We start from the raw sequence: 14,206 nt of genomic DNA on the forward strand, positions 1-14,206 counted from the left end.
CTCGGCGCACAGCTTCGTAGAAACCGTGATGCAAAGATGTCCCGAGACGTTTGCCAATGAAATCTAATTGGGTTCAGCTGTGAAGTTCTGGTTCTGCTCGGACTTCAGAGCATCTGCTTTATTCCTTGAAGCAGAAAATAGAAAAGCTGCGCGTGGGGAAAATCACCTTGTTTTGATAGGGATAAGGAAGAGGGGATATGAGAAAACCCAGATTAATGCGGAAGAAGAAGTGGGATTTGGGAAAGAAGGGCCTCAGGCGGCCATTTTAGTTGTTCTGCAGCGCTGAGGTCAGAGCAATAAATCTGCTGCCGGTGGCGCTGGACGACGACACAAACATCTGGGATGTCTCATAAAACAACTCAGAGCTGTTCTCCACCTGAGGAGCAACTAACACCTTAATGGAAATGGAAATGTGGGAAAGAGTAAAACTTTATTTACTAGCACCTTTTAAGGTCACAAAGTGACCAATTAAAAACCATTTTAAGATTATTTCAATCAGGTTTATTTATGTAGCATTTCAGCAACACGGCAGTTCAAAGTGATTTACTAAGTAAAAAAAATCTTAAACATTTTGTCAATTAGGATAATTATGGTATATTTGCTGCTGTTTAAACACCAAATGTACATTAATATGCATGAAGACTTGCAGTGGAAATTAGCTCTACCGCTAAAGCTAATGTCTTCAGTGCAAACCCAAACCGACTTTACATTTGATCCCATCGTTTCCTTGGTCCATGTCCGTGTGATCGCCATGGTCACATGACCTCATCAACCTACCAGAGACATGTAGACGTAAAGGTTTGCAGATGTTTGATGGTTCTGGACCAGTTAAAGCCCAGTAAACAAGAACTGGGATCTTCTAATTTCTGATACGCAAACATTGTGACCAAAATATAGTTTCTTTTTGGTCAAAGTCTGGCTTTTTCACAGGAGTCTGAACGGCCCAGTTCTGCTCTGTTTATCCCCCCAAAGATCCGATTTGTGTCACACTTCCACATCTGGAGCTGAGCTGTATCCGATAGTTTTCAAAGCATCAGAATATTTTATCTGACTTTTATAACATGAGACACTAAATCTTCCTTTGTCTTGTTATGACCTTATTATGATACTGTCAGCTTTCATTGCTGAATAGCATTAAAATCCATCCATAGACACCGGCGGCCATTATTACTCCTGTGCAGCGTTCACACAGAAGTCCGATTGCATTTACCTAATTTAATTAATTAACTTGTTTCACTCCTCTAACACACTAATAACTGCCTATTTTTATTGTTCAAACACCAGATATACCTTCATGTACATTAGTACTTCCAGTGGAAACCATCTCAGCGCTACTGCTAAAGCTAACACCTTCAGTCTTCCTTACTAATCAGCGTCAAGGAAAATAAATGTAGCTTCTGGATTGGCTGCTTTGCAACTCGTGTCAAGTTATTTCAGCTTCCCAAGCTGCATTTTATTTCAGATATTTCAGATCTGCTCTTCAAAGAAATCCATGTAAAAGCAGAATCCAATGTTATGGAGCACAAACGAGAATTTCAGTTTTTCTTCTTTAAAATTTCCAGCCATCTAATGTTTTACAGAGTTTTAGCACGTTCAGTTTAGAGATTTCATGAGGCTTTGCAGAAATGTAAACCTTATTATCATCTGTGTAGCAGTAAGATGAGAGATTCTGAAAAGGGCCCAAAACAGAGCCCTGAGGTACACCACAGTGACCCAACGGAGAGCTAGAGATGAAGGAAACTTCATCAGATCCTAATCCATTCTGTTCCACTTTAAATGTCCATTTTATTGATTATTGCTTTTGATTGACTGGAATTAAAAAGAAGGTAAATTATCAGCCAGACAGCCTTTAATCTGGCGCCAGATTAAATGAGTTACCAAACTAGTGTGGCTTAAAAGACAAATGCAGCTGTTTGTCATCAGCATAAAAATGTTTGGAGCCTTAATAACAGTTTGCGGTTCTTCAAGGTGAGAAATCCAAAAGTAACATTTGGGTGCAGACAGTTATAGAGAGCACAAAGAGGTATTATGTTAATTTAAATACTGTAAAGCAGAACTGGAATCCATTAGACCTGATTCTGTTCGTTATATTCACGCCTGGAGGTTCGTTTCATGAAGCTGAAGCTTACAGGTCATTAAAATGAAATTACATTCCACCGTTTTCACTGTAGAGTAATAAAATCCAGGTCAATTTGGGGACAACAAAACGCAAAGCAAGACTTGTTTAATCATTAAGAGCGTTAGCAACTTGTTGCTGCATCTGGTTGTGTTTACATGCTGAAGGTCTTGTAAAGACATCTGGGTTTATATGGGAAGGTAACATTGCTAACATCATGGTTGGTGTATCTGAAAACTGAACACATAGCAGATAAACGAGGTCGAAAAGATCATTTTTAAAACAAAAATCTGAAAAAGGATTTAAGGATGTTTAGCGTTCAGTTTGACAGTCTGCCTGATTTTCTGCTTTAATCATCATATTGGAGCAAACGTATGTAGTTTTAATCATGTAAACGTTGGAATTTCACTTCACTGATTCTCAGAACTGACAGAAATATTCAAGCATTTTATAAATCTATAACACGTCTATATGCACAAGAAGTTTAAATACGAAATATAAAGAGTTTCATATCCTGTTGAAAACAAAATGTCCCTGTTTAACGAGAAAGGTCATCTGTAAAACGACACGTTTGAGTGTCGACTAGAAAAAAACAAAAAAACAAATATCTTTTAAATGAATAAAGTTTTTATATATTTTAATGTCACTTAAGACTATAAAGTTGTTTTGGTTAAAACTGTTTTTAATCTTTGTGGTCCGCCCATGGACAGCAGGACGCCCTGGGCAGAGAGCCGTAAGGCTCAACAAACCCAAACGCTTTAAATAACTTCACCAACCTCCAGGCCGGCATGTATGTGTTGTCATGGCAACATAAATCAGATATTGTATGATCACGAGTAAATCAAACTTTTATTAATTAAGTGTCATTTTAGAAGTTATAATCCAGATTTTATTCTCAAAATATGCGTTGTAAGGCTGTTATAATCCTTACTGTGAGGAATCATTTCATGTTCAAAAATTTACAGCGAAAAGTGCCAGCAAAAGTATTCCCACCCCTTGGATTTTTTGTATTTTGTCAAATTATACCCACAAACATAAATATATTTCATTGGAATTTAATGTGAAACACAAAGAAAATTCTACATGATTCAAAACATTTTTCTACAAATAAAAGTTCATTATTCCAAGTATTCAGCCCCTCTGAGCCAATACTTCATGGAACCGCGTTTTGCTGCAATTGCAGCTGTTTTTTATTTGTGAAAATGTTTTGAATCGTTTTTCATTTTTCCTCTAGTGCATGGTTGTGAACCACTTTGTGTTTGTCACATTAAATTCCAGTGAAATGTATTTATATGTTTATAGTTGGAAAAAGTTAAAGTACATTTACTCCCAGTCTGAATTAAATCCACCAAATATTCATCCAAAACTACAAACAACATGAATAAATCTAAAATCTGGTTCCAGTCGTGAGTTTCTCTTCGCTTTTTGTCGCTGTAATCTGATTTCCAGATGTTACATTTCGTTTCGAAGCCCAGCCGCTCGGTTCTGTTGCATTTCTGTGTGTTTTATCAGGAAAACGGATTTTCCTACACTGGAAACCAGTTTCCTCTCTGGCCGTTTGTTTAGCAGACGTAAAACACCGGGGCGCTCCGACCTGCTGTCGAAGTTTGACCGACAGCTCTGGAAAGTCTGGAATGTTTGACGTCATCCTTTAGGAATACCAGCTGGGATTAATCTGGACTCCTGCTTGGTTTCACCATCAGATAAACAGATTTATTTGTTTCTGAAGAACGTGATTTTTGTCGTATTGTTGGCGAAGCTTTGGCAGAAAGTAGCCGTTAACGCTGTCGCATCTACATTCTCTTCAAGTGACGTAATGTTGAGTTATTCCCGACCCTCACACACATCACTCCCACAGCACTGTAAAAAATGTTCCCAAAGCCAAGTCTGGCTGCCTGGATTTTCTGCTCCACACTGCAAAAACACAAAATATTACCAAGTGTTTCTTAATACAAATATGTTGGTACACTTAAAATAAGACTTATAAATAACTTTTTAGTGATATATAGGAGCTTGTTTTAAGTTAGTTTCTCAATATTGATGGAAAAGTGCCAGTTCCACTGGCAGATTATTTTATTTACAATAAGACATTTTCCTGTGTTATAAGAGAAATAATCTGCCAACTGAATTAGAACTGGACTTGTAAAATAACATTGACTTAAAACAAGCTCCTGTTGCTAAAGAGCTGCTCTATAGTCAGTTTTGTCTTATTACAAGTGTATTGACTAGAAACTGGACCAAAAATACTTGGCACTTATTTTTACAGTGCAGCTACATTTCAGGTATAGAGATATCTTGATCTTTTCTAATTTTTTTTATGTGTGATTGAAGCTAACATGCATGAAGAACATGTTTTTAAAGCTCTGTGTGTAAGTCTGCTTTGGATGAAAACATCTGGAAACTTTCACAAGCAGAAACGTTAGCCTCTTGTTGCTTTTTAGCTAATGAAATGCTAATAAAATGTTACCTATCCATTAACAGAATAGCTAGTAAACAGATGATAAGCTAACAATGTACTATAAACAATGTTAGTATAGCAGCTAATGAGCTGTTAGCTTGGCAGCAAATGGAATGCTAACAGAATGTTAGCTGTCTGTTAGCATAGAAGTTAATAATTACCAATATAAACCTTGATCACACTGTAGGAATATTTTACTGAATGTTGAATAGTGTAATGTGTTTGACTGATTCTGAGTTTGTTTACATATCAGCTAGCGTTAGCTCTGCAGCACAACTAGCTACGACAGGAACATAGAAAAGCTGTGTTGCTGTGGATGTGGATAAACTTTGTTGGTTGCGTTAAAATGGTTTCCAATGCGCCTGTCAGTGGATTTTAAGGAATATTTCATGTTTGAACTGTTAAAATAGAAAGTGAAGTGTGTTTCATGGGGGTCTGGCGTCTCTAATATTGTTGTTTGGACTTAAATCAGCATGATTCCCTCCAGCTGAACGCGATAGACAATGAGAGAGATTCACCCTCTGCTCTAACCTTTGACCCTGACCTCAGTGAAAGCCCCGGGCCGGACCACAGAGAGTTCAGACTCTGTTGTTCATTAAGCTCCTTCAGGGCTGATTGTTTTGATTTTAGGATAGAAAACTGCATCAGAGATTAGATCCCAGCGAGCAGCTCGTTTTTAAAATGCTTGATGGCTCGATAGTGATGAAGAGGAGGAGGAGGAGTAGCTCAGAGAGAGACCACAATCCTCTGTGGGTCGAACACGGGATGAGAACGGCTCATAACTGTGGCTGGCTCTTTAAAAAAGTCAAGACCAACTGGAGACGGAAAACCAGAGAGCTGCTTCTTCGTTTCTACTTTCCTGGCGCGCTCCTCTTCCTCCCTCCTCGCTCCTCAGAGATCTGTTTACATCACGAAACTACAGGCGAGTTTTACTGACAGGGCTGGGAAATTAATCTGCAACAAGATTTAAAATGAGAACTGAGGAGAAACTCTCATGTTCAAACGAGGTTTAAAACTTCCTAAAACGAGAAACGAACAAGAAACTTTCATATTTTATCAAAAATATAAAACAACTCATTTAAACGTAAAAAAAAACAAACGAGAAACTTATTTTGTTTTATTCTCTCTTTTTAAACTAGTTAAAACGAGAAAGTTTGTAACCTGTTTTGCATTTTCTTGTTTAAAAAGTATTTTATTTCGTTTTAATATATTAAAATATTCTCATTTTAATGAATATTGTGTCTTGTTATGAATAGGAAGTTTTCATGTTAAAAAAGTACTGCACAGTATTTCGTTAAACGTTTTCTTGTTTATCTAGTTTTTGTTTTATCAAATAATGAGAAGGTTTCTCGTTATAACTATATATTAGATTTCTGTGGCTTCCATTTAAAACGGGGGTTTCCAAAGTGTGGCCCGGGGGCCATTTGTTGTCCCTGGACTGATGTTTTGTGGATCCCAAGTTTGCAGTTGAAGAATAATACAAATTTGTTTTTTGACTTTTTATTTTTAAACTAAGAAATTTCTAATTTAAAAAGATACCAAACTCATCTCCCTAAACTGAGAAACGAATATGTACAAGTTACAAAACGAGAAACTAGCAAAATGTTTTCTTGTTTAATGAGCATCGCAATTTCATAACATATTCTCGTTTTAATGAGTTTATTACGACAAACTTTTCTTAGAATGGAAAATGTTAAGTATGACATACTGATCTTTTTATAGCCAAGCTTTTATAAGTATACCACATTTATCCAGAGATTTTTTACTGAACAGTCGACGTTGCTGCAGCCAAATGACCTTTTATTTAATTTATTCAACTTGGCTAAACATCGCAAAGAAAGTTGCCTAAATCCTGTTTTTAGAACTAAATATAAATTTCTTCAACTGCGCCTAAAAGAATTAGAAAACTAAATGTCTTTTGTTTAATAAAGCAAATGTGTAAAATCCTTTTAAATGTTTGGACAATGAGTCAAAATTTCCCGTTCCTACAAAAGAATTGGGCTACTTTATTTACTGTTTTAGCTTTAGCTTCTTTTTCTTGACTTTTGACTCAATAATCTGATGAGGAAACGTTTGGACAGCGCCAGTTTAAAATCTCAGTCTCTGGTCCAGATTCTCCCTGAAAATGTTTCTTTGCAACAAAAACAAACCGTCTGCACGTTTTTGTTCGTCAAGCTGAAAGTTTCTCCAGAGGCAGATTTACGATTTTCTGCGACTCAGAGGAGTTTAAAGCAGGAAGCAGCTGTAACTCATCTGGACCAGCGCTCCGTATGTTAGCGCAGAGAGGAACAGCGGAGAGGAATCAGGCGCCTCATATTTTTCAAATAAGAAGACAGTTTGGTTTGTTTCAAAAGCCTGTTCTTGTGTTTAAAATGAAGTGACTCATTGTTTCCATTTGGTCATTTTCTAACCTCTTCCTGCCAAAGCTTCCCCCCAAACACATTATGAATATTTCCATATTAGCCAAGGAAAAATCCATAAACTATCTGCCGCTTTTTCTCTTGGCTCCCCACATCTGCCAGCTACATCACAGAAGTCGAAGGTTTTTCTTTCCTGCTGAAGACAACGGATCCTGTTTTAATTTTTTTTTTCTGAGTAATGATTGTGATGTCTGACGAACAGACACGTGAGTCATGAGGAAAAGCTCTGAATGTTTCAGAAAAGCTGACTGGTGGAAAACGAGGAGGTGAAAAATGAACGTTGCTCTTCGTTTCCCCTCTTCGAGAGGCTCCGTGGTTACTTTTTTTTTTTTTTAATAAAACCCACATTTCTTTTCCAGTAAACTTCAAACTCTGTTGACTTGAGGTGATTCAAATCCCCCCAAGACCGCAACAGGAAAAAAGCAGAAAACTCTGCGAGACGTTGTGACGTTTTCTCCGAAGGATTACTAAACGAAGACACGTTTCTCACGTTGCGCAGCGAGGTTGATGGACGTCAATGAGGCTTTAACACCATCATTGTTATACCTTAAACACATAAATGTTGCTTTATTGAGAACTTTGTTGCTTTCTGGATGGGAGGTTAAAGCAATAAATCTCAATGTAGTCCAATTCTGATGATTTGCTGCTGTTGTGCATTTTCCAAACCTCTAATTTTGATCAATTTTGGTGCTTCCACCTTATTAAAGCGCATTATAGCATCATTGTCAACAGTTTTCATCTGAGCGATGAAGGAGATAAATGCAGCCTTCGCCTCAAACGGACTTGTGGATCAGAAAACATTTTTGCACTTCCTAACAATGAACTAAGCATACAGCAATTGTAATTAAACATGTAAAAAAGTTAGGTTTTTGTAGGAAATTGAAGTTTAAATCATTGTAGATTAAAAAAGTTAAAGTTTTTTATGTTATTAAAAGAAAGCTTGCAAGTTCCTTTGAGCTCAAATGAAAGAAAAAGAAAAATATTTAGGCTTTTCTCAGTAATAAGATTAGAATTTGGTTCATTCTTTCTCTAAAACTGTTTGCTGTATCAAGTGAGGTTTAATAAGTTGAATAAAAACAGATTTGGGTTCTCTAACGTCTGTTTCTATGTAGAGCTCAGTTGATAAATCTGGTCCTGTTTACTATAAAGTTAAAGAGAAAGCCAAAAGCATGGTTGTTAAAAGACAAATACTTTGTGTTTATTTAATATTTTCTATTGTAGAACATTTTAATTTGTCTAATTAATTAAAAAACAAAGTCTCCATTTTGTGGCCGTTCGTATTGCTAAATAAACTCGACGGCATTCAGACCAGTGTGTGAGCGGTTTACGTTCCCACTGCGATGCGTTTAAAAGCGGTAAAAATGGCCGCCGCCTTCTTTGGATTCACTTCAAAGTTTATTGAGAGATGTTGGGATGTGATGCGTTCACTGACTGACTGACCTCATCAGTTCATTTTCAGCCATTGTTTACGTCCAGATTTATCTCGTTCGAAGTGGCTGGTGGTGTTTTTTGTGAAAATTGGGCCGTAAAAAGTCAAACGATCATGTTTTCCTGCTGTGTTAACGTTGCCTTAAAGTCTTGTTTCCTGTAACTTAAGCTTCAAAAATAGATACTTCTCAGCTGTTATTTTTATTTTCATTGTTCATACTGGTGGTAATGCAATTAAATACATCATAAAGACTCTTATGACGCTTTGCTTTGTTGTTTAATTTGCCAGTTTTCATCCGCAGCAGCTATCTTAATAATGTTTCAGAATGTTAACTTTATTTCACGTCTTTGTATAACCCTTTGACTCTTGTAAAAAGGTAAATGAAAAATCAAACTTTTGTTTTTTAAGTAAAGCTGTAAAGTTTTACTGAAACTTCCTGCAACAGCTAGCTGTGCTGCAGTGCTAGCTCATACCTAAACAAGAAAGAAAATGGAGATAAATTTTTGCCATTTTATTATTTTAAGTGGTTTTTTAAGTAAAATTATAGTGAACAAACATTTCTTCATCATTTCTTTTACAAAATTTACAACAAGAAAATAACTTTCTACTCATTTAGGTTCCTTTGGGTTTGTTTTGTTTAAATATATTCATCAGTTATTGATTTCCAAATTTGTTGTGAAGATTAATGTACTAATATTTATAAACTCCTTTATAGATGTTCAGGTAAATAAAAAACTATAAGCACAGAGATGAATAATGCGCGATTTTCTGCTCTAATTAGCCTGTTTGTCCTTTTTCTCCCACTATAAATGAATTATTTACGTTGATGTTTGACTGTGGAGGTTTGTTGAAGATTTTTAGTGCTGTCTGTTCTGATGTGGCTTATTAAAAGCATTACAGTCGTGGTAAAAAGAAAGAAAGTACATCCTGCATCGGCTCCTGGCTTCAGCAGATATTAGAAATAATCTAATAGCTTGTAAAATTATGCAAATTAACTGAAAATACAACAAATTCCGCATTTATTAATCAAGAGGAAAATAAATTAGGAAAGGCAACTAAAAACATTGTTCCTTACATTGCTTTAAACTATTAGCAACCAGGTTCAGCAACTTCTGCTGCCTGTCAATCTGGGAAGAGTTATAAGGTCCAAACTACCTGAAATCCTTCATCTCCAGAGAGTAAAATTATTCCCAGGAGAAAAACATCTCAGACCCTACAGGGTTCAGTTACCAGGTTAAAGGTTAAAGGTCATGACTGGCTGAAAAAGTAAAGAATCATGGCGGTGTCATGGGCCAGAAGCTTCGTTTCTCTTTAATAAATAACAACGTAGGACGTTCTGTATGATTCTGTTTCCTTCATTTTGGATTTTAATCATTTCATAACCTGTTAAAAATAATTTTGTTTTCACTATGAGCTGAGAATTCAACACAGCAGTGAAAAATGGCCGTTTTCTGTCTGTCGCTAACCTGGCTCACTTGCAGACTGAAGCTCACAGCTGCCACCTGCTGTTAGAAGCAGAAACAGGTAGAGGTCAGAGGTCGTCCTCTCTGCACCCGCTCATCATGCAGGTTATGTTTCTGGTTATTGACCATTATTTCCAGAGTTCATGTGAAACACCTGAAGTTTTTTGGAAGTTTTCTGGTCTGTCGGTTGTTTCCTCTGGAGGGATGACCTCATGTCTAAAAGACGGAGACGTTTTCCAGGCCTCTTCTTTTCTCTCGGTATGGGCAGCACATGGAGGCAACCTGTGTTTCACATTAATGCTGTTTGTGCAGCAGCAGAACATGCAGAACCAGAACATTTCAGATTACTGCTGAGTAACTGAGGAATCTGAAACTTCAGGAAATGGCGAGTCGGGCAGGAATAAAAGCCTCAAACAATCAGAGGCTGGAGCAAAACTATAAAACTAAAACACTTTGAACTGAGATGTCCGACCTTATGGTGGCTGAACGTTGAACTTTTCACAAACGTTCTGTGTTTTATTTAGGACAAATGATCGCTGAAAGGGACGGTTCATGATGAGTTTGGAGCTGAAATATAATGTTTCTCTGCACTCTGAGCTGATTTGACTGAAAACTATCGGTCCTGCATTAAAGGGAGAAACTTTGGCTAAAAGTTGAGAAAAATACCCACATTTTCGAGTATAATATGTACATGTGGAGATTAATCTGTGGGCGTAAAAATCTGAATATGTTCCTGTGTGACATCATCTCTAAGCTGAACGTTGGGGGTAATCTGAGAAAATCTTCACATTTTAGATTGTTTTTGTGTCAAACCTGCAGCCGGACTGAATCGGCGGTCCAGTCGTGTAAAATCCAACCTTCTGTGAGACGTTTAAACTTTAGACGGTGTTTCTGCTGCAGCGTTTGGCTTTGGTCACTCTGAAGCCCCGCCTCCAGAAGGCAACCGCCGTTTCCTAGCAACCGTTCTGGTTGGTTCCGGTTTTTCTACAGTTGGGAAGCAGAATCAGAAAAACGGCAATTTGTGTCTCTTAGAGCAAAATCATATTATTATCACAATAGTTAGAATATCAGTGAATTAAAGATGAAATTTCAACAGAATAAAGTTGTAAAATTTTGAGAAAAAAGTTTTGATAGTTATTAACTATCGTTACCAACAAATTTAATCTGATTCTTTCTTCTAATCGTATTAAAGTTTTGCTAATAATAATTGTTTTATACTGATGTTGTTAAAAGATAAAATATTTACTTATGTATAAAACCAATACCAAAATATAACTTCACAAGATGCTAAAAGTTCCTCTTTTCATTTAATTATTATTTTTGAATTTATTAAATTATTTTTTTAGGAATTTTCATAATTTCCTACCATTCTACTTTATTCTAGTATTATGACTTTATTTTAGTATAACTATGAATTTATGCTCATATTATTTTGACTTTATAGTCATACGATTTTATTTTCTTATTATTAATCTGTTCTCATAAAATTATAACTTTTTTCTCCTATCATTTCGACTTTGTGGTACAATTTTATTCTCTTAAAATTAGTAATTTATTATCATAAAATCAACTTTATTCTCATATTTACTTTGTTGTTCCACTTTTTTCTTGTATTATTTGGACTTTATTGTATGATTTTATTCTCTTAATATTAATTTATTATTGTAAAATCATGACTTTATTCTCCTGTTATGACTCTGTTGTACAACTTGATTCCTTTAATATCACGACTTTATTCCCAAATGAAAAAGGTTTGTTTCTTCCTCTGTGTGATGATAACAGGATCTTTTCAGCCTCTCTTCCATCAGAAGCTAATCTTCCTCTTCCTGTGTTTCCAGACGGCAGCTGCGAACAGGACGGCCAGATCTACACCAACAACGACATCTGGAAGCCGACGCCGTGCCGGATCTGCGTTTGCGACAAAGGGAACGTTCTGTGCGACGACATTCATTGCGACGACGTGACCAACTGTGAGAAGATGTACATCCCGGAGGGCGAGTGCTGCCCCGTCTGCCAGGGCGACTCGCCCAGCACTGGCGGCGGCGGCGGGACGGGGAGCGTCGGTGAGCTGCCACAGACAGGAAGTCCTTCCTACGGCGCTTTGCTAAAACCTCAAAACAAGCAAAACTGATGTCTTATCATTTTAGCTCTGAGGGCCAAAACCCCAAGTTGAATATATTCAGGGGCCAATTATTTGTTCCCCCCCAATTAAAAAAAAATACTATTGTGAATTATTTTTCTTTTACTTGCAAAACAATAGATAAAACATGTAATATTTGCCTTAATTTTTTATATCTATTATTTTCAATTTCTTAAGTTTATAAAATGTTTTTAGTTTATTTCCAGAAAAGAAAACTTCTACAAATTTTGCTTCATTTGTCCAAATATAACGAACAGGTGTGACCAAGTTTGTTTTTTAGTAAAAACCTGCTGGATGTTTTTTACGCAACTTATTATGAGGTAAGAATAAATAATAATAAAAGCTAACTAAAGAAAAAATATTTCTGTTGAACATTTTATGAAGATGTAAACTTCCAACGAAAGATCTCATCCTAAAAAATTACAAAAATTTGTGACCCACAAAACTAATCCAGGGACCACGAATGGCCTGCGAACCACATTTTGGACACCCCTGATTTATCAGCTTTAAATCTGTACAAACAAACAGGCTGGTCACAATAAATCAATTAATTGCCTGATAAATAATTTCCAGTTGTGTGATTTATCATTTTTCTCTGCAGTTTGGTGTTTCAATCTCAACTAAACAGTTTTTGAATATTAATTTTGGGCATAGTTCATTTTATTTGTGGTTTCTGTTGTTTTATTTATTTTGAATGTTTAAAATGTCTTCCAGTTCCAGTGTTAAATGTTTGCTAGATTTTAAAGTTTATTGATCTTTGAGAATGTTTTCTTGCATTATTATTATTATTATTATTATTATTATTATTATTATGCTATTATGCTATTATTATTATATTACTAGAAAATTATCTAAAACATAATCTGTGTGATAAATGACAGTGATATATTATAGTTGATCACAGTTACCTAAAACAGTAGTAACAAATAGTTCACAATTTTACCACAAAACATAGTAATAGTAATAAAACTTTAAATCAGGTGTTAAACTCCAGTCCTCCAGTCGCTGTCCTGCAGTTTTTAGATCTGCAGTTTTCAGATCTGCAGTTTTTAGGTACAAAACGCTGGAATGAAACGGTTTAATTTCCTCCTCCTGGTGTAGATCGGTTCTCCAGAACCTTAATGACCTGATTATTCTGTTCAGGTTCTGCAGCAGAGGCTCATCTAAAGGTTGCAGGACAGCGGCCCTCCAGGACAGGAGTTTGAGACCCCTGCTTTAAATCCATGTTGCCCACCCCTGCTGAAAAGTGTGGCGTGCTCATTCAACATCTTTTTAAAAAAAATTTGACAGATTACAAGTGAAATGATTTTAAATTGTCTTCTTGAGACCGTAGACTTTTATCATGTCGTGTCTGGAAAGAGAAAAAATGATAAAAAATGATAAATTATGTAAAAGGAAATTATTGAGATCATTTTAGTTTTTCATGTGGTTAATTGACTTATTGATTGTTGCAAAAGGCCTTCCCATTTAAAAACGCTTCTTTAGGACACCAGTTAAATAAGAAGAGTTATTTGTGTCACTAAACTGCTAACAGCTTTTAATCATATCTTCATCTTTTATCGATGCTTTCAGTGGAGAAAATAGAAAAACAAAAACAATCCAGACAATACGGACAGTTTGGCTTTTATCATGACAGCATATCAGAATTATTTTCTTGATAAGATCACGATAAGTGATAAATGATAAATTTAGAAAATAAAAACTTTAACCATCTGTGTTGATCTGAAATGTTTTCTCTGTCTTGCAGGCGGAGGCAGAATTTACAAGGTAAGGCGCCGTTTCCTGCTTCGTGTCGCCCGCCTGGCGCTGCCAGCGTTTCTCTGACGCTTTCTGTCTGCGTCCTCAGGGTCAGAAAGGAGAACCAGGAGAGGTTCCTTATGTGAGTAGAGCTGCACATCTCTAAAGCGGTTCTGGTTTCACAGATCTAACGGGTTTTTCTCTGCAGGTGACGGGGATCCGGGGCCGACCCGGACCCATGGTGCGTCGCTCCGCCTCACCTTTACGCCCAAACATGTCACTTCCTGCTAAGCTCGCCCTGTTTTTATCCGTTGGTTTGAAATGCTCGTTTTGTCTGACAGGGGCCGCCGGGGCCACCAGGACATAGAGGACCTCACGGAAACAAAGGAAGACCCGTACGTCTGGTTCTGGAAAACAAAATGTTCTAAACCTGAAGCAACAGG

At 36.6% G+C, this 14,206-nt stretch overlaps 1 protein-coding gene across 2 annotated transcripts in view; it reads left to right on the forward strand.

Annotated features, from left to right (window-relative positions):
- col5a2a (collagen, type V, alpha 2a) overlaps positions 1-14,206 on the forward strand; it is a 45,640-nt gene that overhangs the window by 9,943 nt on the left and 21,491 nt on the right. Inside the window, exons 1-6 of one of the 2 annotated variants that reach the window (XM_028024468.1) lie at positions 5,262-5,496; positions 11,725-11,949; positions 13,774-13,793; positions 13,873-13,905; positions 13,972-14,004; positions 14,105-14,158. In XM_028024468.1, coding sequence (XP_027880269.1) covers positions 5,277-5,496; positions 11,725-11,949; positions 13,774-13,793; positions 13,873-13,905; positions 13,972-14,004; positions 14,105-14,158 — 585 coding nt within the window. In that variant the 5' untranslated portion in view covers positions 5,262-5,276. Of the gene's footprint in view, positions 1-5,261; positions 5,497-11,724; positions 11,950-13,773; positions 13,794-13,872; positions 13,906-13,971; positions 14,005-14,104; positions 14,159-14,206 lie in introns of those variants that run through there. The other variant, XM_028024469.1, reaches the window with a different exon arrangement.

This window comes from Xiphophorus couchianus, chromosome 7, assembly GCF_001444195.1.
Source record: "Xiphophorus couchianus chromosome 7, X_couchianus-1.0, whole genome shotgun sequence".
Classification (NCBI taxonomy): Eukaryota; Metazoa; Chordata; class Actinopteri; order Cyprinodontiformes; family Poeciliidae; genus Xiphophorus; species Xiphophorus couchianus.